Source organism: Branchiostoma belcheri, unplaced genomic scaffold, assembly GCF_001625305.1.
Source record: "Branchiostoma belcheri isolate BF01 breed outbred unplaced genomic scaffold, Haploidv18h27 scaffold12, whole genome shotgun sequence".
Lineage (NCBI taxonomy): Eukaryota > Metazoa > Chordata > Leptocardii > Amphioxiformes > Branchiostomatidae > Branchiostoma > Branchiostoma belcheri.
In genome coordinates this window covers 2,403,175-2,430,225 of record NW_017802602.1, presented here as the reverse complement: position 1 = coordinate 2,430,225, position 27,051 = coordinate 2,403,175, and the positions used below count along the sequence as shown (strand labels likewise).

At 40.1% G+C, this 27,051-nt stretch overlaps 1 protein-coding gene across 1 annotated transcript; it reads left to right on the top strand.

Annotated features, from left to right (window-relative positions):
• Nucleotides 1-2,395: 2,395 nt before the first annotated feature.
• On the top strand, nt 2,396-26,010 carry LOC109462663 (caspase recruitment domain-containing protein 11-like). The gene is made up of 27 exons (XM_019759223.1): nt 2,396-2,511; nt 6,277-6,404; nt 6,957-7,044; nt 7,582-7,734; nt 8,442-8,688; nt 9,079-9,184; nt 10,188-10,349; nt 11,636-11,782; nt 12,520-12,645; nt 13,190-13,342; nt 14,186-14,203; nt 14,869-14,969; nt 15,517-15,614; nt 15,999-16,096; nt 16,461-16,534; nt 16,984-17,072; nt 18,719-18,842; nt 19,557-19,746; nt 20,139-20,249; nt 20,688-20,857; nt 21,358-21,447; nt 21,850-22,010; nt 22,376-22,435; nt 23,245-23,367; nt 24,448-24,542; nt 25,031-25,140; nt 25,675-26,010. Exons 2-27 carry the CDS (start codon nt 6,315-6,317, stop codon nt 25,895-25,897), a joined length of 3,207 nt encoding a protein of 1,068 aa, XP_019614782.1. The 5' UTR covers nt 2,396-2,511; nt 6,277-6,314; the 3' UTR covers nt 25,898-26,010.
• Nucleotides 26,011-27,051: the final 1,041 nt, after the last annotated feature.

The window sequence follows — 27,051 nt, the reverse complement described above, 5'->3', positions numbered from 1 at the left end:
CGCAGGCACGCGGCGCGGCGGCAGCTGGCTATATTACACCGATCGACTTGTTACACCTAACCCTTGAACTTCTAGCTCTAGACATTGTTTAAAGCTATCTATTGACAATGCCCCTACTAGAGCTGTGTACCGGTACGCAGTACCGATACTGTACCGGAAAAATTGATTAGGTACAGGTCCAAAATACCTAATCCCTCAGTACCGGTACTGTACCTAAATAATTTCACACCAATTTTATGCCTATTTGTGACCTCAAATGTGTAAATAGCTGGTTAACAATGGGTCCCTGTGTAAGGACAGTGTGTTCATGAAAACAAAAACACTTAGTTTTGCCTATATTTTTTTGTCTGAGCATTCGCCATAAACAAAGAATACACCTTAACTATCAAGTTTATTTATGTTTTTTTGTTATTGAAGGAGTTCAGAAGAGCATATAAATTGGTCGAATTGTTCAGGTACAGGTTCAGGTCCGGACCTGTACCTAAACGTGTACCTGTACCTGTACCTAAAATTTGTTTAGGTACACAGCTCTAGCCCCTACTGTACTTGGTGACAGTGAGTTCCACTCTGCGATAGTTCTAGGAAATCGTGGCAATTTTCCCCAAAATAACTTCTGAAGATAATTTTCGCATCAAGAATTTACCACGAAGCCTTTTGTCTCAGACCTGGCCGTGACGTCAGGAGTGAGCTATGACGCACGTAATGACGTCACACAGGTACTTGGAGCCCTTCGAGCTGTACCGAACGCACCACTCACGGCCACGAGTTGGAGGTCAATGACCCGGAAGTGTGTGTATAAATAGAATAGTATAGTATAGATATAATAGGTTTGTTGTTAAGAACTGTTCAGCAATTTGCCAGATTAGGGTGCATAGATACTAATTATTATTATTATTATGACTTGATTGATAACTAGTAATTGGGAGAACTATTTTGAACTAAAACCATACAGATTATATTCTAGCCTGTATAGATTGTATAGATATTATAAGTACTATTACAGTAGTAATTGATAGAACTATTATTTGTGATTTAAATTTGCCAAACGTACTGACTAAAGACTTGACGCCAGTACGATTAAAACAGAACAATTCAGGTGAAATATGATTAGCTAAAGAGGAAGTGACGTCATGACAGAACAGGTTGGTCAGGTTGCCTAGCAACAGTTCTTTCTCTTCAGGTCCGCTGCACTGCGCGATCTTCCCTCAGGACAAAAACCGTAAATCTTTCAGCTACTTCTGTCGGTGCGGCAAAAGCGTCCCCATTATAAGATTTAGTTCTCCTCTTTATTATAGATATCATCTTAGATTCAGGTAGTTATCAAAGACCATTAATTTGAGAAAAAATTCTTATTACAATGCCGAAATTTACACAATGGACGCGAAACCGTCTCTCCCCGGCAAAACTCTCTCCGTGGCAAAATCGTCCCTCCGCGGCATAACTACCTCGCTCGACCGAAAAAAAAAAAAAAAAACGACCGCGCCCTACAAGTCTGCGAAGGAAGCTTAAAAGGCCCTAGCTGTGGTTGCATATCCTGTGGGGGCACCCGAATACTCTGTCAGCCACCTGTAAAAGATCAAGGACATTCTACGACATGATAGCTTCTTGGAAGGATTTATAATAAGGAAGTTACGCCGGCAGCCTTAAGAAGAAGCCAACCCCAACAGAATTAGCTATAGTCCAGGGAGAGAGTGAGACATTTCAGAATATAGTGTATGGTATAGCAAGTTCAACTCCAACTTCAACTCTAGTTCTTGATACCATTGTACATGTATTTGTTTGATTATATTGCAAGTAACTGTCGGGCATATATTTGCAATAAACGTATTACTATAATCATTATCGTGTAACTTTTAAACCTTTTTTCTTATGTCGTAGCCTAAAAATTGTGAGATTATTTCGGGACAGTGAGTACAAGCAGAGGTTTGGGTTTTGGCTTACTTTTGTCGTGTTTAAATTAGGTTTTTTTATCTGGCTTTCTTTTTTTGCATAATTTGGTATCTTTTAAAAAGAAAACCCAATACAAAAGCCCAAAAAAGGAGCCCTGAATTCGAAGCAAATCGGATGTCACCAAGGCTGGGTCATGACGACACTACAAGATCATTTCACATGACAGGGTATGACAGCCAGCCACGCCCCGTTTTCCCAGCCTAAGATCTCGGTCAGTCCATTCGGTAAACGGGGGAGCTGCCAAATTCAAATCTAACCACTGAGCGTTTCAACAAAGCATAAATACTGAGCTGAAAATACAATGTAGTCAATTTACAAGTTTTAAAACAGTTTTAGTGATAGATTTAGAAGCAAAAACGACTTTTTACAAGTTTTAGTTTTTGTCCCCTCCCCCGAATAGAAATGGGATAGCCCCTCGCTACTTATTACACTTACTTCCGGGTAGAGGGGAAACAAACATGCACATTTTTGGGGGGTAGGTGCTATCGGGACCTTGATACCGGACTTTTCGTGCCGTTTTTCCGACTTTTGCCCGCCGTTCCAGCTATGAGGTGACAACAGGTGGGTGCGAGTAAACTTCTGTCAGCGCTGGTGTCAAGAAGTGCGCGGTAAATTTGCTTTTTATTTTGGTTCGTGTATCCAGTAACTAACTTCCCGAACTCACTGCCAACTATTAAAGTGCCAGTGGCTGCTAGTACCGGTAAAATGACGTTTTCAGTTGACAGTTTTGTCAGAGCATGCAGTGATTCATATACTCGCCTGTGCTGTGATGATATGTGAGACTACGGTAGTTTGGTGTGTGTAACAGGTGGGGGGGGGGGGGGGGGTCTAGTGGTTAGGATTTGGCGCTCTCACCGCCCCGGGTTCGATTCCCGGTGTGGGAACCACTGTAAGAAACAGGAGGAGCAGCGAGTAGAAACAGACAAAAACCCCTGGTCCCGGGCCGGGGTTCGAACCCACGACCAAGCCCGTGCACCAGTCCACATGCCGACGCTCTAACGATTCGGCTAAAAGGTCTAGACGTATATAGACCCATTTCGTCAGTTGGTACCGCCTATAAACCCCCCACTGTCACAGGTGTACCGCGTCTAGCTAAATGGCCCTACATGTGATAAATTACTAGTAATAGCCAGGCCGAGAATCTTGAATTTATTTAGATCACGAATTTTGGTAGCCCAAACGCGTTACATGTATATGCAAGTAGCTAGGAAAAACTTTCACTTGGAGATATGCAGCCACAACTTTCACCCTTTTCAGGCCGCAGTTATGCCATGCAGTATTTGTTTTCTTACACCATTTAGTTCGTGGTCTGGTGACCGTGTATAGCGGTGTTGTAACAAAAGTGAAAGCAAGAGATAACTTGGAAGTCGTTGGACTGTGACTGTTCTTTACATTTAGGTGGGAGGGCCGTGGGGAGGGGAAAGGAAGGGGAAGTTTCGGTGCAGACCTATAATGTCTTGACTCAGAACTGCACTACAAAGGAATCCTAAATCATTGGTTTAAAGGCAGTACACACAGCCTATCAGTATTTTCTTGGCACTCACCAAAAACTTTCAGCAAGTTTGAAGAAGTCAAGCCCTTTAGTTTGCTAAATGAATTCATGCTTTAGGCCATAGTTTACACACATTATATATTAGCCAAAGGCTTACATACTAGTATAGCATTAGGACATTATAGAATCCTTGGATATAGTATTAGGAATCCAAAAACATTGGTTAAGGCAGTATATAACAGCCTATCAGTCTTTTCTTGGCACCCACGGAAATCTGTCAGCAAGTTTCAAGACATCGGGCCCTTTGCCAAGTCTCTCAGCCTTGTTATGTGCTATTTAACAGACAGCCACACACAGACATATCAGCCTGAGGGAGTCCAGATGTTGGCTGCGACGTTTGATAGAAAGTTCTGTTTTTCTTAGTTCTCCTTCCTCAATCTTCTGCCGCCAGCATAATTGGTATAAAAGGGTGTGACACTTCTTTTAAACTGCTGAACTGAAAAAATGACCTCTAGTGACTTCAGTTTAGGCTTAGCCTGTAGGTGTATATAGATAAATGTGTAGGGTTTTAAGTAAGTGTGTTTGTTTGTGAAACGACTCCAGGAAGACAAGTATGTATTATAAGTTGTCAGTCTGTTCAAGATCAATTAAATAAACAAATAAAATAAACAAAATAGCCTCTACCACTACTGAGGCTTCGGGAGGTGGCTGGAAAGAGTAGAAATTGGCCAGATAGAGAGATAACATGCCAGGGGAGTTGATCTGGTGGAGAGTGACTGGCAAACCGCACTCTCTATATAGTGGACCAAATCCCCTGACATAGTACTCTATTTGGCCTCCCGAAGCCTGGTAGAAGCTATTTTAACAGGACAAATTGCTGTAACAGAATATAATTGACTTGGGAATGTGCCAATTAACTTTATAGGCCAAGTTAGGAAAGAAGTATGATGGATAAACTCAATAGCACACACTGTCTCTTTGACACTCTCTAGATTGCTATGCCCCATGCAATTGTGTACATTATATATTATCTTTCTGAAACCACAACTACTTGAATTTGAAAGTGGTCATGCTGAAGTTTCCTGCAACAAGGTTTACTGTGGGTTCCACATTCCACAGTTGTGTTGATACAACATCACTAAGTTACATGTAAATATAGTAAACTGGCCACCACAAGCTTAAGAGCTGTATACTAAGTATTCAGAGCCGATTTTAAAGGATTATTATAATTTTGTTTGCATAGTTTCATTGTTGCTACCCTGAATGTGTTTAACTTACGATTTCACTTAACTGGAAAGGTTCTTAAACTTTGTCCACCAATTTTATCTGTAGGGTATAGAATTTTCTTCTTACACAACCAGTAAAGGTTCTCAACTGCTTACTTTTCAATGCGCGTCTATCAGACACCTTCCTCAGAGCTTCTGACTGGACTTCTGCAACTTAACTGGTTGTGTAAGAAGAAAATTCTATTACCCTAAGTATCTTCCAACCTGATGAAATTATTTACGGGAATTTTATCTCTAGTTGTAGATTTATTTCTATCTAAAGCTAGAGATATTGAAATTGCCCCCTAGCTCAGCTGATCCAACATTGAAGTGTAAAAGATCCCAGTTCAGGTGTTCATTTTTGTACACAATTGTAAACCTGCCTGTTTCCTTTTGGCTCCATTTATAAACTTAAGGCTTCGCGGTTGTGAGTCCATTAAATTTAAAAGGACTGGATATCAAGCCATAGTCAACAGCCCATTGTGCTAACAAATGTCAAAAAGAGCACGGGGAATTCCCCTGCACACTGAACTTAAATGCACATAATTAGGTTCTACGTGACTGTATGTCTTTCTTTTCACAATAAGAAGAGGATAATAGCTTTTCAGTAAAAGCTTAACTGTAATTTCCTTCCCCATTTTTATACAAAATGTAGTCTGTACTAGTCATTTACTAAAGCAGCAGTCTTTGTGTTACATCATGGAGTTAAAAGACGTCAAATTTATTATTCTACCTCCATGGTTACTCTTGCGAGTAGAACTGTGTACTAGTAATACATGACATGTTGGTTTTGGTAATCTCCAAGCAGATACATGTAACGTTATATACTATGTGTACGGTGGCAAGACAGTATCCATATGGACCTATACCATTATTACGTCACAGTTTGTTTACCTGTTCTAAAGAACATTCTAGAACGGTCAGTTAAAGAACAAAGATCATTTCAAAGTTTTCAAAGTAAGGTTTGTCTGATTTTTGCTGCGTCTAGTTGTGTTGACACAGCATTACATGCCGCATGGGTGATTTAGTTGTGATATTAGACGAAAGTAGTATTGTATTAAAAGCCTTATATTAGGCTAACGCTACACAAACACAAACCGCGCTACGCACCCCTGTACAATATAAACGTCGATTGACCGGCATTCATTGCGGTAAACAAACTGTGACGTAATAATGGTATAGGTCCATTGGCCAGAGGAATCTCCTTGTATAAAACAGTGAGCTGAACCCTGCATCTGCTTGGAGATTTCAAGATCTCCTCTATTAAGTATATATCTTAAGAAAGTCTAAATTTCTTTCACGCAAAAAATTTATCTTGCTTTGATTTTTTTAAAGTTGTAATTGACAATTGTTTGATGATCACCATCATTGTTGCCATGGTAATGCCATGTTGCCATGGAGATGCCATGTTGCAATGGAGATGCCATGTTGCCATGGTGATGCCATGTTACCAAGGTGATGCCATATGTTGCCATGGTGATGCCATGTTACCATCATGGTGATGCCATGTTGCCATGGTGATGCCAAGTTGCCATAGTGATGATAACATCACCCAATGTCCTCCCGCAGGTTGCTAGCATCCGTCAGTCCTTGTTGCCAAGGTAACGATGGCTGCTCCAGAGGAGGAGTACCCCGAGTACCAGGACCTGCTGGAGGAGCACTGCTACATCATCACCGAGATGCTCGACCCCATCAAGGTCAGGGGGCAGGGGGCAGGTGTTTGGGCACAAGTTCAAAGTTCAACTCAACTCTTCTATAACTACAAGTACTGTGCACAACATATCCAGCTCTATTGCGCCAAAACCACTAAAACTGTTTCCGTTGGATGTTTGGTAGACTACTCTAGTAACCCTTATAGCAAATTTACTGATATTAGGCCACACTAATTTAATTATTTTCGCCCGCCCGCTCCATTATTATTCTAGAAAAATCCGTTAACCAAGAAATTAAATTGGTGTGGCCTTAGTGTGAGGCAAAAATGCAAAGTTGCTCACAGAAAGAAGTTTCATGTTGTAGGCTTTTATTGGGGGTACCAGAAGATAAAGAGACTCCTCACGTAGCCTGTTAATTTGAGCTATTTCAAACGCTCAATATATGATAACGAAAATGTGCAGTAAATTTCAATATCAGACAGATTTTCTTATCCAGAGTGCTATCTGTTTTACTGTGTTGAAATTGCTTTTGATGACTTTAAGTTGCGAGTTTAAAAAGTCTCTTGACTTTTTTTTGGATTTTGGTATTTCTTGCAGGTTGTTCCGTACCTCCGCTCCAAACATGTGATGGACGAGAGTGACTATGAAGAAATCGAAGCAAAGGACACTCGCAAGAAAAAAGCAAGTATGTGAAAATTCATCAGTGACAATCTTGTAATGTCAACAGAGTCAGCTGTCTTCAAATTCTGCTGCTTTACTTTGCTATATGTAATATGACTGGTGGTTGGCTTGATATATAATGCCAGGTGGTTGGATAGCCATTGAAGTTTGACTGACTATCTTGAAATGTCAACCAGGTCTAAAATAAACACCTCAGTCAAACATATTTGCAAATAGCAAACAAGAGGTATTGATTAAGAGATAGAACAGACCTTGCGTATTTCTTCCAGGACTTCATTAAATGCCCTTTAACCTACAAAATGGACCATGAATTTTTACGGTTGTAAGAGGTTGTAATGCTTTACTGTTGACATAATGCATCCTTGTGTATGTCAGAAAATACATCATTCATTGATGTACTGTGAACTTTAGTTACATGTACAGCTGCTTCCTTACAATGTGTGCAATGTGTAACTTGAATAATTATACTAAAAATCTTACCAACCTAATTTACCAACCAGATGAAAGAAACTATTCAGTTTGAAAAAATAATGTTTTTCAGTGCACTTTGTGAACCTGCTGAAGGGGAAAGGCCCCGAGGGTTACGGACACTTCATCGACATCTTGGAGAAGGTGATGCCACACCTGTACCGGCTTCTGACCAATAAGGACCCTCGGAGGCAGTCATCCATCAGTACATATGGACAGGAGGAGGGTGAGAATAGGTGTACAGTCACTGGGGATGGATGGATGGATAACCTGGTTATATACAAACCTATTATAGCTCCCGAGTCATTTGCAGAGAGGATGAAGGACTTGGGAGTTATAATAGGTTTGGTAACCAGGCTGGATGGATGGACGGATGGATGGATGGATGGATGGATGGATGGATGGATGGATGGATGGATGGATGGACGGACGGTTGGATGGATGGATGGATGGATGGATGGATGGATGGATGGACGGACGGACGGACGGTTGGATGGATGGATGGATGGATGGATGGATGGATGGATGGATGGATGGATGGATGGATGGATGGATGGATGGATGGATGGATGGATGACTTGGAGCTATAATAGGATTGGTAACCAGGCTATGGATGGATGTGTGTGTGTGAGTCAGAGAGAGTGAGTGTGTGTGTGAGTGAGTGAGTGAGTGAGTGAGTGAGTGAGTGAGTGAGTGAGTGAGTGTGTGAGTGAGTGGGTGAGTGAGTGAGTGATTGAGTGAGTGAGTGAGTGAGTGAGTGAGTGAGTGAGTGAGTGAGTGAGTGAGTGAGTGAATGAGTGATCAAATGTGTGAGTGTTTCTATGTGTGAGACACAACACCAGCAACAGCTGTTTGTGTTTCATGTGTATATTGTACAGTAACAGTTGCAATTTCAATAGATCAAATCAAATTCATTCTACATTTCACTCCCAGGAGACTTCTGCCCAGACTGCCTGGGAGCAGGGAGTAGCGAGTACCTCCTCCTGGCCACAAAACTGGTGGAGCTCAACAAGAAATATGCCGCTGTCAAGTGGAGGGAAGCAACGAAGAGTAACGCTGTGGAGGAGTTTCAGGAAAAGTTCAGAGCAAAGGAAGTCGAAGTAGAAGATCTCCAGCGGAAGATGGAAAACTATGAGGACATCAAGCGGGGGTACCTGCAACTCAAGGACCAGAATCACAGGTGAGGGGATTAATTACAATGTAACTAATTAGGTGCATAACAAATGTCTTAGTTCTCTGACAGTTATTTTGAAGTAAGTATTAAGCAAGTCAGGACAGGATACAAATGGGGTGGGATTGGGGGTCTAGATGGAGGGATGAGGCAGAAGAGATCTGTCTGTATTCACTCGCAGAAACTGAGTGTCCTACTAGATTAACAATTGTACAAGTCATGTAGACTCTGTGTAGAGCTTCAAGATCAACTCAGTCATTTTAGGAACTCATAAAAATATTTAATCTAATAATCATACTTCATCCAAAAGTAATGTTTTTGGCATGTTTTTGTACATGCCTGTATGTCTGTCTGTGTTTCTGACAGCCTAATTGCCGAACAATGTTCCCTTTTTTTCAGTCTAACAGAAGAGAAGTCGAACCTCCTGGCAAAGGTAGTTTCTTACATGGAGGAGAGCAAAAGTACGCAGGAGAGGCTGAGGGAAACCATGCAGGAACTGGATCAGGTCAGCACAAACTGGAGCAATCTAGTTTCAACTGGATTGGACTTACAAATGTAGTTTAAACTGGATTTATTTAGTGTTATTTTGTTCCCAGCCAACACAACTTGGTTTACGTCATTTGGAGATGCAAGACTGATGACTTATGTCAAAGTATGAGGTCACTGCCAAAATAGAACCTAACAACAAACATTTCAAGAATTACTTATCAGATAATGACCTAACAGTGCCTTGAATCTGTACGAACAGCTACAAAGCAGTCACTATGTCCAAAGACATTTGGTACACGTAGAATACAACACAGTGTATTCCACATCACCTGAGGTACCAGCCTGACTGCAAGTCAGATCGCAGATGCATTAAATTATTCTACAGCACGCCAGTGGGTGACAATCGTCAGAACTCGTGTGACACCACTAAGTTATCTTATGGGCAAGAACACACGTATCAAGCATTACCACAACCCAAATAATATTTCAAGAAATAATAATAATTAAACTATGTCCGTAACAATCTTTCCCTGCATCAGGTACACCTGATCAGTTCATCAGGTACGCTGAACAGCGAGCGAGAGAGGATGACCCTAGAGCGGACACAGTCCATCAGGCTGAGACGGGAGGTGGAGAGTCAGCCCAACATGATAAAATTTCCAGAAATTTGGTAAATGTACTAACAGACTACTCCTGCCTTACATTATTCATAGGTTCACTTGGAGCTGAACAGCGAGCGAGAGCGGATGACCCTGGAGTCGGAACACCCGTATCTAACAACTATCGTGGCCCATAAAATGGTCCAGACATGCAGTAACTGTGCTATTAAATGTCTGACCCTGCCTTACATTATATAATAGGTTCACTTGGAGCTGAACAGCGAGCGAGAGAGGATGACTCTGGAGCGGACACAGTCCATCAGGCTGAGACGAGAGGTGGAGAGTCAACCCAACATAATGAAATTTCCAGAAATTTGGAAAAGGTGCTAACTGTCTGCCCCTGCCTTACATTATTTATAGGTACACTTGGAGCTGAACAGTGAGCGAGAGAGGATGACCCTGGAGAGGACACAGTCCATCAGACTGAGGCGAGAGGTGGAGAGTCAACCTGACTCCATCAAGCTGCAGAGGAAAGTGGAACTACTGGAGATGGAACTGGCCAAGGAGAGGAGCAAGAACAGGGTGAGCTATCATCTACAATGCACAATATACAAAGTCATGTAAGACTTGTAAGTAAAGGAGAGGGGCAAGATGAGGAACAGTCTTCAGACTGAAGACAGATCATCAAGGACAGGACCAAGAAAAGTGCCAGTCTACATGTTATATTTGTCAAGTCTTAGGAGGAGAAGAGGAGGGTTAGTTTGAGGGTGAAATTGAAACAAACTGATCTATGAGCTACATGGAGAAGTAAAAAAAAACTGAAAAGACTTCAGCAAGTGTAATAAGGACACATAACTAGAAAGGCCGACATTTGCTTGGGAGCAAATACAGCATATTTCAGTCCATCTCCCTCCCACGCAAAAGTGGACTATTCCAAACTTACCCCAGTGCAAAACTGGCAAAGGTTCTCAAATAAATGAATTAAATAGTAGCTATATGAGAACAAAGATGCAACAACAAGTACTTTGAATCTCGAAAGCTTTACTAATCTTATTACAGGTATGCAAAAACTAACAATGATGAGATTTGATACATTTTGAAGGTCTTAGGCACATAAAATTGAATGTGTGGGTCATTACACACCACTTAGGTGCAATGTGACCTCAGGTAACCCGCAATGGAACACGTGTTCCATGGATGGAACCGGCCATTCTTTAGATAGAACGTGGAACGGGTATAGCACTTTTGGCCCCTTTTTTGCTGAAAATAGCCATTAAAGTCCCCCAAATGAGTCATTTGGAAGTGATGTATGCCAAATACATGACTGCTATTCTGTAGACACACGTTCAAGGTACCCTTATACCGAATGTCATATCATTTGGTTGTAATACCAGGGCTCAGGATCCAAAAATCCATTTTTTGTTGAAAAATGCCCCAAAAAACCTTCATAAAAATTTTTCAAAGGCATGTTTCAAAAAAATGAAAAAAACGCCTGGGGGTATTGGCCCACTCTACCTCCATGCCAAATTTCAAGTCATTTGGCTGAATGATGGCGGAGTTGAATCCCTTTGACTGTTTGGCAGGAGGAGGAGAAGGAGGAGGAGGAGAAACATGAGGGAACACAATATATTTCATCCATACCATGGTATAGACTGAAATATAACAGTCTATATATGGCATTTTCAAGTCACATAGTCTAATAGTCTGTTCCACCAACAATGTATCACGTTACAATTACATGTAAGTATGATTGAAAACTCTACAACCACCTGTTAAGGGACGACTGATTCACAGAAAGTTTCTTAAGTCACAATATCAATGCCAAATTTTCTTTAGACTACATTTTGATGTTTGTATTTAATTGATAGGCTGCGGTGAATCCAGCGGTGACCGACTCGTCCACAGACATCCTGAAGCAGGACCTGGAGGAGGCTCAGGAGAAATGTAAGGACATGGTCGAGGACCTCTATCGGGCCAGAGAGGAACTGCACAAGGCGGAGAAACAAAAGGAGAAGGTAAGAGCGTAACGCCTAGGTGCCATCCTTCACAGTTACCATTGTCTGTCACTGGCTATGTGGACAAGAGAGAGACAGCGGTAACTACAGAGGGTGGTATCCAGGCAATAAGGGGGCATATTCATTATAACATGCTTTTGCCACATAATGCCCAAAGTAACTTGCATTTAAAGGGTGTAGATACTACTGCTGTCATTATATTAGAAGTAAAGCTGGACAGGTGTGTTATGCAAAATGTATGGGCAATACAGTTACAGAATCATACAGAACAGGGAAACATTGCTGCTGACTTTTCAGATGTACTGGTCGGGAGTAACTGTGCTATCCACCTGTATTAATTTTTGTAATACCTGGTCCCAATTTTCAGACAGGTTTGGATGGGACTATACCACCGAGTGAACATAGGGATGGCCACTTACCAGAATAGTAGACAAGTATGCAATAAGTCCTGAGGAAGGAGTTCTCCTCATGTTTTAAGTCCAATGTTTGACTATGCGACATTGTTCTCTTGTCCCCAGATTCGCCAGGAAAAAGAGGAGTTACAGGTCCAGTGTTCACTAATACTGCTCATGTGTTTTCTTTACTTATAATGCATGTTTTATTAATTGCAGATTCGTCAGAAGGAGGAGCTGCAGGTTCAGTGTTCCCTTCAGTCCAGCGTATGCAGCATGTCCTAAGGAAGGTGTTCACCAGTCCTGATGTTTTCTGTAATGCTTGTGTGTTTTTGTTAATTGCAGATTCGTCAGGAGAAGGAGGAGCTGCAGGTTCAGTGTTCCCTCCTGTCCAGTGAGAAAAATAACCACAAGAAGTGGAGCGAGACGGCCCTGGAGAAACTGGAGCAGGTCGAGAAGGAGAGAAACGAGGTGGGTTCATTTTCACTCACTCACTCACGACAGTCACTGCATGCTCCCATTAGGGCATGTAGGGCCTCAGCAAATGGTCCCCCAGGCCATGTTGAGGTTGAGGCTAACAACTAGTTGGTCGTCCTTCAGTTGATCACACCAGGTGCATCATGGTCGTTCTCTAAGGCCTATGGTGGGGGTTCAATATCTCAACAGAGCAGTCGGTTCCAGGGGTGGCTCTGCCCCAACAATGTAGCCAGTTTTGTTTTCACTTTAAAACAAAATCAGTTTGATTTTGTTCTAAAAACTGTGTGTCTGGCTGGTGAAGTTGCTGAGACTCTAAACTGCAGGGGCACATGTATTGACCTTTGCTGTGCCCATGCAAGAACCACAGGAGAGAGACAAATAGCTAGCTACAGTATCAAGCCCCTGCATCAGAGTGCAAACATGTCTAACCTTGGAACATGGGGATAGAGAGAGAGAGATACAGATAGATAGAGAGAGAGAGAGAGAGAGAGAGAGAGAGAGAGAGAAGTATTAAAAATCTTTTGCCTTTCTCCCTCAGGCTTGGCAGGCAAGAGACGATGCCCAGACCAACATGCGGAAGTGCATCGCCGACAAGGACAAGTACTGGGCCATGGTCAACGACCTGACCAGCCAGATCGAGGAGAAGGACAAGGAGATCGGGCAGCTCAGGATCAAGATGACCAGACATAAGGTGAGATAGGACGATCGTTGTAGTATGATTTTATTGAATTTCATAATCATTGATTTAATAGATATAGAACTTTATTGACGCAACAGAAGTATAGCGACTTTCTTAGGGTCTTAAACTACATGTAGACATAGAGACAAATATGTGTCATGTACTATGTTAGTATGTACAACAAAATTAACCTGCAGACAAGACAATATATGAATCAACTTATACTACTTGCTCTAATTTAGGTATATGTCAGGGTAGAGATCTGGTTTTCACACTGAAAGCTTCTTTCCTAAAACTACATCATTATGAAACAAGCTTCCTTGTGAATGCTTCCTAAATGGGTGCAACCTTCAAACTTTTCAAGTCTGATGTTAACAAATATCTGTCTCTCTATAGTTTCTTAATGTAACCCAAAACATGTATTACAAGGTTCTTATGAGCCTTGTTTTGAGGTGAAAATTGAAGTAGATAAAAAAAGTGTAGCTTTGGTGTGCTCCCTAAGATGTGCTACCCTACCTTAACCCTATAACTTGATTTTGTGTTTCCTCTTGGCTTTTATAATAAGTAGGATTTGTAAAATTGAGGTGAATGCTGATTGACATGTAAGTGGTGGCAGAAAGCAAAATTTTCAACCTGCCAAGTGGGTAAAAAATCTCTGCTACATTTAAATGACTATCAGTATCATGACTAACCTAACATTGCTTCTAAAGTTCTCTAACCTAAGTGTTACTATTTAACTTGTGTGCTGTTTCAGTAACTATATGCCTAAGACATGTTTGTTGCGGGCTTTAAGTGCTTGTTTGACTTTTAAGTTTACTTTTGTCCCTTTTCTGTTTGTCCATCTGGTAACAACAGCTTTACACCTCTGCTCAGGTATGTTTGCTTTGAGTTGTCGTTGCTTTTTAAAGCTGCAGTAGATTAGCTTACTAACACACAGCAGGCCAGCATACATGTATTGCATAGTACTAACTTATAATGGCTCATTTATGTTGATACAGCACCATTCACAGTGCCTAACCCTATAGTTATTTGCTTTTGTGATAACATTTAACATTTTATTCATCACTATATGCTAACAGTCGTCAGCAGCACAAATTTATAAACTGCAAAAAGTGGCTCAATATCTAAACATGCACCATTTCAGCAGATTTATTTCACTTTATAGCACTTCAAACACTTTCTAGACTGACTGTTGACCAATTGTTAGCACATTGGCAGGAATCTACTAGTTTAAGGTTATATTATAATTGTGTATAACATGTTTTTAAATGATGTTTTGGAAAATATATCGTCTGCAACATGGAAAATTTTGATGCAACGTAGACCAAACATCCAGCCAAAACCGTGAACAATCCAGGCTTCATGTAGGTGCAATATGAACTTGCCTCAAATGCTGATGTCATGTGTGCCTAAGACCATGTGACCTATTGGTGATTGTCCTTTTGAATAAGAAGACTGCCAGACTGGGCAAAAAAGACACTAAGTTGTTTTTTTTAATGGATCTGGCTTTTTAAAGTGTTATTTGCATGTTTCTTCAGCATGACAGCCTTCTCCTGCCACCGCCCAGAGGTGCCCGGTGTGACGCATGTGGACAGGCGCTCCCGGTGTACGGTCGACAGTCTAGCTCCATCAGCAACAGGTAGCTTCTGAATCAGTTTTATCATAACAATGTAAACACAAGTTAGAGAACTGTTACTCAAGCAAGTGGTTAGACTTTGGAAACTTGTCAGACGTTTCAGGTAGCATCCCATATTTTACGTTAGTGACTGTCTATGTCACATGAAGCGTCAGACAGTTTCCAGATCCATCCAGTTTCTTGAGTGAGTCTGTTTTCTTGAATGTGTATCTCATTAACTTTCAAATGAAATCAAACCTTATTTCAAACACAGTTATCCAGCCCTAATAATGACCTTCTTCATGAGTATATGTCACTTCTCATGTACTTATTATTCATGATCAGTATCCTGTATATTTTCTACAATAAAATTATTACTAGTAATTTGGAAAAAACTGCAAAGGATAGATCATAATCAAGTGACAGTGCTTCCACATTCTTGCAGTCAGAACTTACTTCTGAGTGCCTTTTGCTTCAAAAGGTCTTGAATTTTTTTTACTTCATACTGTCAAAAATCAAGTGTTACACGGTATGTAAGATCATGATTGATTTTACAAAATTTTCCAAACAGGTCTTCAGAAGACATTGACGTGTTGGTGAAGGAAAAGTTTCGCAAGCGCGCCTTTGAGACGAAGCACTACGACAAGTTCTGTCGGTCCCAATCCCTGGGTGAGTTGTGTATGTTTATCTCTTTATGTTTTTGCTCTGTTCCAAACAAACAAGATCAATGACCTGAACCAGGTGTCTGTCACCATGGTAACTAGTATTGAGTTACATCATGCAATTTTATAGCAGGAGGGATTTAGACTCCTGTCTGACCATATAATATGAATGTGTTTGAGTAGGAAATACAGAGCAGATCATATGCAAAGGTAAACATTATGCATTTGGTTTGCAAATGTTACCTTTCTAGTTAAAATTTATGTTTTATATATTTTTCTGTGTGTTGTGTGTTAGAACAGACCACAGGAAGAATACTTAGTCTAGTAGCTACAGTCATGTACATGTAAGCTAAATGTGGATCCTAATAAACTCAAACCTCTCACTCTCTAGGTGACCTCACACAAGACGCCATCGACTCCGCGTTCAAAGAAATTACCACAACGTACGTCTCAGAAGAATGGGACGACGTTCCGTACGGCACACTGAAGGTTGGAAGCTAAACTTGTGAATTTTTAAAGTCTTGATATTTGTGGTAAGATTTAGCTGATAAAGATCATGGTATGGCCATCTCCAAAGAATGGACAGTCAGAAGTTGTCTAGAAAGATCATCACACTGGATGTGGAAGGCCCAAACCCACGTGGGCATTATTATATATTATATATTAGTCTCCACAGCAGTCTTATAGAACTGGGGGTTTGGTGGTCTTCGGATAAACCGGATAGTGAGTGTGTGAATGAGTGTTGATCTGAATGATAAACAGCTTGCAATTCCTGATGAAGAAAGATAGAACCAAATGCACATGGGGAATGACTTTTTGAAACCCTATTTCCTTCCAATATCTGTTGTTGCAGAGAACAGAGACAACCACTCCAGAACCTTCCATGTCTGTCCGTAGTAGAAAGCGGAGTGGAGAGGGGTGTCTAAGGTAAGCCGAACCCAAAATACTTCATATCTCCTGGCTTTTGACGTAGTCACAAATCATTACAGTATAAAACTCAACATTCCTGAAATTTATAGATGGCAACAAGTAGACTAAATCATGTATGTAGAAAAAGAATCTTCAATGAAAATTCTGAATGTAGTAGACAATATTAGCTTAATGACATATATGTTTGTAAATGTGGGCCAAAAATGATGAGATCTTCATTCAGTCAATAATCAATATGATAACAGAAGTTACAAAACAGTGACAGAATTTTGCCGCTCATTGACAGACAAATTTGGCTAAGCTATAATCTCTGACGAACAAACATACATTAGGTGTGTAAAGAATCTGATATATAAAAAGCTTCAATGCTACAGACAGTAGCAACATACATTTTGCATTGCAGCTTTTTCTGAACATTTGTTCCCACATCCCACACACCTACACAGGTACTCCCAGATCAGCACAGGACCCTTGAGTCTAGATGAAACCACACAGAAGGTGAAATGTAACAGCATCGCAGACGCAGAGTCAGAAGGTATGTAATCATCATTCTGTGATCCTTACTTTGTACAAACATATAATGTTATACATTTTTATAGCCTCCTTCAGTCAATATTGACCATGATAGTAAAATTGCAATTGATGTCAGCCCTACAGCTTTGGTTATGACTGAATGCTCCTACATGAGATATATTGTTCAACTGAAAGCATTATGCATGTATTCAGCACCACAGACAAGACTAACAGCACCGGATTTTTAGACCTGGAACAGTGGCAGTTTATTAATTAGTAAACTGCATTGACATTATGTTGATTAAGCCTTGATATATGTAAATAACACTGTTAACAGTGTTATTAAGCTACACATGCAGTTACTCAACATTTAGATGATACATTCTTCAACTGAGAGTATTGTAGTTCTACCACCATGTGTTCAGCACCAAGGACAGGTCTAATATCTCTGGATGTTTAGTCCTGGAACAGTGCTAGTTATTATTCATTAGTGATCAAACAAAAAAAACTTGTAGCATTTTTGTTTTATGTTAAAAAATGACTTAAAGTCTATGCTTTTTGTATAAGAAGACCATTTTTGTTTTATGCTAAAAACAACTTAAAGTGTACTATGCTTTTTGTATAAGAAGACCAATTGTCTTAGAAGACCCCTTTTCCTCAGTCCCCTCATTGGTTGTCTGTAGACAAGTTTGACTGTATATATTAGTGACTTACAACTACAAATGCAGAATACAGTGGATGATGATGATTAGTGATCTTATCTGATTATTCACTACGGACTCCAGGAAGAGTAGACAAAGTGTGAAATTCACACTCTAATGGAGATCCTAAACAAACAAACAAACAAACAAACAAACAAACAAACAAACAAACAACTTGAGCATGTTGCTGGTCTAACACAGGTGCAGAGACTGTATCTGATGTCCGGTGGGCAAGAGTCCTGTCTGACTCCTTTTCTGTCACGAACGATGACTTTGTACCTCGAGGTACCATCCTGGGACCACTTCTTACTGTCTGTCTGTAGATATAGACTCACCTCAGCCACAAATGATAAACAATACTGATTCTGCACTGTGTGACCATAATCAATAAATCATTTGATTAATCAATGTCTCTTCACACCTAAACTAGTCCAGCAGTCTGATTGGTGTTTTAGATGCTGATGCCAACCAATCAAATCAACCTAAATAAGTGATGATGATGGTAATGCTCTCTGTCATGTCTACAATGATGTCAATTATGGTAGAGACTTGGAAATGGACCAGTCTTACCAGAAGAGATACTTAATGAAGAGATTTTCTGCAAAAAAAAAGAACAAAAAAATGCAAAGATCAAATCTTACAGTGTAGTCAAATTCAGCTTGCACCTACTGGACCAGGTGTGTTATGCCTAAAGGATTTTAGTAGTTAGTTAAGCAAAACAAACAAACAAACAAACAGGAGACTCAAACTCAGAGACTCAAGATTTGTTTATTGCACTTTTGCAGTGAGTAAAGTGGGTAATCACTGAATTGCACACAATTTACAAATTACAGATTGTTTAAAAATTACACATTATATATTAAAATTGCACATTAAGACATTACAAAACGATATATTATAAACAGTCACAGTGAATGACTTCCTCAAAAGATTGCCTAACGCCAACTGTTTCTGTTTCTTTCCCCAGATGAGATCTGTGATCCGTTCAGTAATGACAGACCGCGCTCACAGTCCTGTAGTGCTCTTGAGCACTACCAACTCGAAGGCATGCTTAAAGATGGGAGTGACTCTGGAGTAGAAGGCTTGGACAGGTGCGTAACATTTTTAAACAGGTGTTATAGCCTAGGACAAAAGTCTAAGGACTGTGCTGCCTGGCAGGAAAAAATGAAGAGGAGCAAGGCGCCAGTTCTGGCCTAAGCATTTAGGCAGGTAGGCAGAATATAACTTAATTGAGTGGGATTGGATACTTCTGCTAGCCAGGTAACATCTGTGTCCATAATATCACCACCTTGAGAAACAGGGTGCTTAAAGATATTTTTACTGCAACATACCCTAGGTACATGTATGTACATTTGAGGTGTGCAGGAGTGCATACCAAAAGTATGTTGCAGTAAAAATATATTTAAGCACACTGTTTCTAATTCTTAAGGTGGCGATATTATAGACCCTGGTGATATTATGGACACAGATGTTACACATAACGACAGAAGTGTAAGGGCATGTACTTGAACTAAATATAGCAAGGTAGATATTCCTGTTGACTCAGAATCTGAAGGTTCTGGGTTCGAATCCCTGGCAGGCATCACTGTCGTGTCCTTGGGAAATGTACTTTTCAACTATTTCCTCTTGATTCAATTAGGATGTCCTCTTCGATGGGAGGTAAAGCCAATGGTCCTTTGAGGAGAGCCACACCTCAAGCATGTTAAAGATCTCACAGTGCACTAAGTCTTACATGTAGTTTAGTACTTGTATCACTTGAAAAGAGGACTGTTTCATAACATTGTAAAAATATCTTCCTTTCTCAGCTGCAAATTGTACTCATCACGGCCGGTAAGCTCTACACAAACAAGGTGGGAGGTGACCTTGCCAGCCAGCGACCTTCAAGTCGAGGTGACCATCGTCGGGGGCAACAAGGAGGGAATCTTCGTGAGCAGCTGCGCAGAAAGGTCGGAGGCAAGTCGGCAGGGACTGGTGCAAGGGCAGCAGATTACTGGTGTAAGTACTCAAATTACAATAAGTTTTTAAAACAATTTAGGTAGTATTTACTACCTTTCATACCAGGAATGTTGATAATACCTTAGTTTGCTCCTGTATCTGTATCGGTTTAGCCAGTATAACCGCCCTTCAGCATAACTCACCAATTCGCAGACACTCGGCGCAGCTGCTGCTAACTATATCACACCGAACGACTTGTTACACTCAATCTTCGCACATTTAATTGCAGGAGTTGTTTAAAGCTAATTCTAGTGATGATGCCCCAACTGTGCTTGGTGGCAACGAGTTCCAGTCTACGATAGTTCTGGGGAAATACTAGTTTTTGAATACCTCAATTCTTGGTTGATAACTCTGATATTTGAAGGCATGACTGTTTCTTGTTTGTACTGTAGCTTCAGTACCGTGTGGACCAGTATGGGCGAGGCAGGACAGTGAGGAAAGTGTCCATGGCTGGTCTCACCCTGGAGGAGGCTCACCAAGCTGTGGAGGAAGCATGTGGGCAGGTGAGCTGTGTCATCACACCTTGATGTATAATGCAGCTACTTCAGCTGCAGATTTAAGACTCCAAGGGAAATTTTGGTTGTGTAAAAGAAAACTCCTATATCCTATGAACATAGTTTTTATTGAAAGGAACCAATATAAGATTAGTTTGCTTAGAGAATGATTTGACTGAATGTGCTCATTCTCAATGTTTCAGTGTTTACAAATGTGTAGAATACAGCAACTGTTTTCTTGTAATACATGTAAAGTTAAATGTTTCTTTTTACACTGTGAGTGTAAAAAGACCAGCAAAACCTTTTGCTTAGAGATTAATACAATGATACGCTCTTCTAGATATTGTAGAAAATTAGTGTAATACACTGTAATGCTAAACAAGTCATAGATGACACAGTTGAATTTTCTTTGATTTTCTTGCATGAATTTTTCTTCTGTTTCTGAAGGTGACCTTGACTGGAACAGATAACTGGTCGGGTTACCAGCTGTGCCAGGAGCACCACCTGGTCCTGCGGGGCGGCGACGACTTCTACGTCAGATCCAACTCCAGCGTGGAGGATCCGGATCTCAGGATCAAGATCAAGGAGGGAGAGATCTTCCACGTCACCTGCTCAAGGTCAGGGTCAAGTCTTCATCCTCTTTACTTTGCTGACCCTCTTAATAATTGAAAAGAGCTAAACTAGAGGAATTTCCCTGGTACAATGGACCAGAATGTACTGTATTATGAATTAGTCTTTATTGTAATAGTAATAGTTATTCTATCTTCCCTACCTGAAGAAGTTAGTCTAAGCAGGTTTGAGAAAAATCTCCTTTTTTTCTGTCATTACAAGCTTTTTTTTAAAGTTGTTCATTTGGCCATGAAGTGAACATGGAATGATATATTTTTGGCCCATGAGGGTTAAACTTGTACTGGCTAGTTTGGCTACGGCCTTCTAAAGTTCTAAGATTTGGGATACATGTAGGTCTCTAGTCTACTATGCCACCAGTGGCTTTGTGTATTATGATTATAGTGGCTCACATAGCTTCCAGTCTGAGAGTGATGTTGCTAAAACTCAAGAAAACCTGTTCGGATTAGTATTGCTCCATTTTCATTGCTGATTTGTTTCTTGAGTACAGGTACAAGGGGGACCAGAAGTGGTATGCTACCCAGGTGGATCCTGACACTGGTGACTTCTCCAACCCCGGGCCCATACCCAGCTCTAGAAGGTCAGTAATAATTCTTCCAATGATTCCAAAAACTTAGTCCCATTATTCTTTCCAAATTGGATCAAATTGATGCATCTGAATACCTTCATAAGAATGAGTACTGACAACTTGTCTAACTTTGGCCATTTGTTTATAATCAGATATACTAGTACTGTTATTTCTGAACCAATGATATTCTTTTCCTCTTAGAGTGTACATGTACATTGTAGATACATGTAATGTTGTTCCCAGTGACAATCAATTACAATTAGCATCATCAACTATGAAATCATATTGTACAGGCTGGTGTTCACAACTTTCTTTGTTGCTCTATGATACATAATGTAATTATATAATTGTTATGTAAAATAATGATCATCATAATAGATCATAATATTTTCATTTCTCTCAATGTTTCCCCAGGCTGAGAGAAATGGAGCTCCAGTCCTCCCTGGCCAAGAGTTTACAGAAGAAACACTTCTTCCCCTCCCCCGCCCGCTCCAAAAGCGTGAAACCTCCGCTGTCTCCAAATAAGGAAAAACTCTTCATGAGGAGTCAGAGTGAACAGACAGGCGCAACTGGTGGTAGGTGTGACTGTCACATTACTACCTAATAAGGAGATTACTTCCTAATAAGGACATTACTACCTTAAAAGGGGATTACTACCTAATAAGGAGATTACTAAGAAGATTTCTACCTGATAAGGACATTACCTTATAAGGAGATTACTACCTAATAAGGAGATTTTTACCTAATAAGGAAATTATTACCTAATAAGGAGATTACTACCTAATAAGGAGATTACTACCTAATAAGGAACATTACTACCTAATAAGGAGATTACTACCTAATAAGGAGATTACTACCTAATAAGGAGATCTGTGAGTCTACATGTAGAACTTTCCCCTGGGAAATGCTGTAACAATTAGTACTTTTGTTTTTTTTTCAGGATTTTTTGGAGAGGATGAACTGATGATCACACCTTACACCAGACTTAAACGAGTTGACGGTATGTACTGTTTCTTGTAACAAAACTTGTTTTTAAACTGACTATCCTCCTAGTGTCTTTGCACTGGTCCTGTCCCTGGTGCTGAACATACATTCACGTTATTGTTTGTAAATCAAAAATGTGATTACAAAAAAATCTTCTGTTCAGTAAAAGGCAAGTTGCCATGCAGTGCTGTTGCTAAGTTCACAGATGCTGTTTGTTTGCTTGTTTGTTTTTCAAATTTCCCTTTGTTATGTGCTGTTCAGTTATAAGGGAAAATGGCCAGTACCTTTTCTGGGTGCACAGATGCTCTTTGTTAATTTCTTGTTCTTGTTTCTTTAAATTCTTGTTAATGTTAGTTGACAGAAGAATCTCTCTTTGTGTTGTACAGTTAGGGGGAAGCTGGTTATTTTCTTTATTTGTTTGTTTGTTTATTTGTTTGTCTTATGCAGTTAAAGGTAAGCATCCGGTGCTGTTGCTGGGTCCACAGATGCTGTTTGTTTGTTTGTTTGTTTGTTAAAAAATCTACAACAATTGTACCCTCTGTCCTGTGAAGTTAAAGGCAATTGTACAGTGCTGTTGCTGGGTCCACAGATGCTGTTTGTTTGTTTCTTTGTTTGGTTGTTTGTTTGTTTGTTTGTTTGTTGATTAACCCTCCTCTGACAATGTCCTATGTAGTGAAGGGAAAGCATCCAATGCTGTTGCTGCTTTTGCTTGGTCCACAGATGTTTGTTGACAGAATTATCTCTCTCTGTCCTGTACAGTTATTTTTAGGGGAAGCTGGTTATTTTGTTTATTTGTTTGTTTGTTTATTTGTTTGTCTTATACAGTAAAAGGCAAACGTCCAGTACTCCTGCTGGGTCCACAGATGCTGGTACATACCGTGGCCTTCCAACTGACCCTTCCACCCCACCAGGAGGAGGACCTGCAGTTTGAACAGTGTCCACCTGTCGGTACGTTTGTTTGTTTGTTTTTGTTTACTAGTATTGTAATCTTGAATTGAAACTATATCTAAGAGACAGAGGACGTCTCGAAAGCTCCCCAGCATAGCTGAACTTTTGTTGTGTGTTTTCGTATAAATATTTTGTCAAAACTATATCTTACTCCCTTAATATACATAGATGCTAAATGGGATAGTGAGTGAGTGAGTGAGTGAGTGAGTGAGTGAGTGAGTGAGTGAGTGAGTGAGTGAGTGAGTGAGTGAGTGAGTGAGTGAGTGAGTGGGAGTGTATTATAATAATTCATATTTACCTTAAGTTTGCAGAAAGAAAACATTCTTGCTTTTGCTCTGTCTCTTCTTCTTCTTCTCAAAACATAAAAGGTCCTTGACCTGGACCAGACGTCTGTCACCATGGCAACTGGTGCTATGGCAGACACCCTGTGGTGTTGGACTGCATTATGTAGCAAGTGTTTGAGGGGCTGGTCACCAGAGATTTTAATCTGTTTGAGCAAGAATTTCTACTACAGTTAAAGTAAGAATTAACTAGTTTCAGAACTGTATTTTGTCAGGTCAGATCCTCTTTTTGCAAGTATGTGTATTGTTTTTCTCGAATAAAATAAACCAACATTGCATTTCAGAAAGACTTTATATTTTTGCATTTCAATTGACAGGTTACTACTATGCAGATCAAGCGTAATCTTATAGAAGAGTATGTATAAACTGTAGCCGTGTCGTGCAATGTAAATTTTGTGTTCAGTTACTGTAGAAATAGATTCTCTTTTCCTTCTAACAAAAGGTTTTGTGACTTGTGCTCAGTGTTTCCCTATGACCTAAAACCCCGAGCATATGTGTACATCACTCTGAAGAACCTTTAAGACTTAGTTATCTTTGTGTCTGTTTGGTTGATTTAGTTGGATGCACCAACAAGATAGGAAAATTTATAATATATTCAATGATTATAAAACTTGAAGTTTCTATAATTGCCAGTTTCCCCATTCTTACTGCTGACCATTTCAAATATTCAATGGCTTATTTTATCAATTCAGCCTTTCTGATCAGTGATTATTTTCCTTCAATGTTGTGTTTCCACCAGTTGAGTCCAGTCAGCACACAGTGCAGTCCGGTGAGATGTTGGGAGGTCTGGTGTCACAGTACAGCCTCAACAGCATCAAAGACATCATCAGACAGGTATGTAATAAGACTGCATTTATTTTTAATGATTATGACAACCCTGTGATTAAAGCTGTAAGCAAGTAGGTTAGAATCAGAAGAAAATTAGTTTTAGACCATTTCTATTGCCTTCAGTTGCTGGTTTCCTTTTTTTAAACTATTTTCACAGATCTGAATCTGATCTTTTTGCTACTTTTGATTACTTAGTTGTTCTCAAGTGACAAGTATATCTATTGGTGGCTGCAAGACAGTAAGAAGTGAGAAAAATACCCAAAAGAAAGCCCAATAAATACGCCTAAAAAGTGTCAAAAACTAGCCGAAGCCAAATCCTCTGCTTGGAGATTAATGAAAGCTGCTCTCTCTATATATATATACCCTATATACCTTTACCATATACCCTATATACCCTATACCATATACCCTATATACCCTATACCAGTTACCCTGCATACCCTATTGTAAACAATGGTGTATCATGAAATACCTTATTACCTTATTTTCTGTAGGACAAACACTGTGTGCTGACCCTCAGTACCGACTGTCTCCAGTGTCTCCACGACAACAGCATCTATCCAATCATCATCTTCCTCAAACCAGGAAGGAGCAAGATCATCATGTGAGTAGAGGTGGTTGAGTTGAGTCAGTCAGTCAGTCAGTCAGTTTGTGAGTATTTCAGTGAGTGAGTCAGTTAGTCTGTTGCTGAGTGACAGCAAATTAATGGAAGTTTGTGGTGATGAGAGAGTGAGTGATAGTAAGTGAGACAGATGGACAGATGGATAGAGTGATGGATAACAATAATAGAAAGAGATAGAAAATCTGTGTCTGTATAGCCGGTATAGCTGCCCTTTGGTGTAACACGCCAGCTTTGCAGCCACATGGCAGCTAGCTATATTACACCAAACAACTTGCACAACAATCTTTGCACATATTGAGTTGTTTAAAGCTTTCTAGTGATGATGCCCCAACTGTGCTTGGTAGCAACGAGTTCCACTCTATGATAGTTCTTGGAAAATACAAGTTTTTGAACACCTAAATTCTTGGTTGATAAGAAAGGCACGGCTGTTGAACAAGGAATAGTTGAATGGAAATATTGACACTTGAAATTTTCACTCCAATCTGAACCTATTCTCCTGTCTTGCCCTATTTTCAGGTCCCTGACCCAAGGAACCGACAAGCAGGTAGCCAAGGACCAGAAGGCTCAGGCCATGGACGTCCTGAACACCCTCGGCCATCTTAGTGTCCAGCACTTCTGTATCGAGCTAGATGGAGCCAAGGTCAAGGACAAGGAGGGGCTGGTCTTGGCGGTCAAGGAGCAGGTCAGGAGGGTCAAAGGTGTCAAGATTCTCTGGCTGGAAGAGGCAAGGCCTGTGTAGGGATCTAAGGGTTCTGGGGATTATGTTTAAAGTTAAAACTTTTGGTCCAACGCAAAAAATTCTCTCACCTAGAGCTTTCAACCAGTCACTCTGGTCTTCCTCAGTAGACTGACCCAGTGAAGCTTGTCACGTGGCTTTTTTGAAGTGTGACGTCAACACTGGGTCAAAGGTATCTGGTAGACTATGTCGGTCCCCGTCATGTTTCTGGGGATTAGTTCTTGAGGAGACAAACCCAGAAAGTCTTTAGCCTTGTCCTGCAGAGCCTTGTCCTCCAATTTATGCTATTTTTCGTCCTGCAAAGGAGTCTGGCTGGGACTGTAAGTTAACCTGTGATCAGAAATTCCTGACCAAAAGGCTACATCAACAGGAGAAGGTGAAATTTTAAAGAATCAATTTCTGAGAAGCCAGCTGGAAATGCTGGTGAATTTTTACATATTTTTAACTATTTCAAAAATTTCAGTGAGACTAGTTTTCTAAGTCAAATATCTCTAACATTTGATGACTGTAGTTTTAAAAATAACTGAGATATGCAAAAAATGTACTGACAGTAACTGTAATATAGATAGAAGAAATATTTCTATAATATTGGATTGTGTGTAAAACTCTACTCTTTGCAATCGCTCAAGTAACAAGTTAGGATGTGTAATAGTCTATGTGACACACTGTCTCACTGTTGTGTGTAAATAAGTCAAATGTCTTTTGCTGCATTGTATGATACTTAGTAGTCCATAGAACATACACTCTGTCTAGGGTCTTATCGATAGTGCTTGTGTGTGCAAGTCGCACGCTTTTTTCTATACTTAAAAAACTTATTTGAAAACTTACATATAAGCTTGAAAAATGCTGCTTGCAATATAAGAACAAAGCTTGTTTTTTCTGCCATTTTTTCTGCCAAGGAGCTTTCAAGTGTGTGAAACAAGCAATTTTCAGTGCATGTAAACTTTGATATTTGTTGTGAAACATATTTGGTGAGTGCAAAGTTTGTGTGAATTTTTCACAGTATATAACATAAGCAATGCATCGATAATGCTTCACTGCCTTTTATGGTTCACAGCATTTGCTTTGGGTCAGTATTAATAATTATTGAAATACTTTTTTTTGTATTAGTCAAAAATATGTTGACACCTTGTGATAGACTTTGAGAAGATGAATGT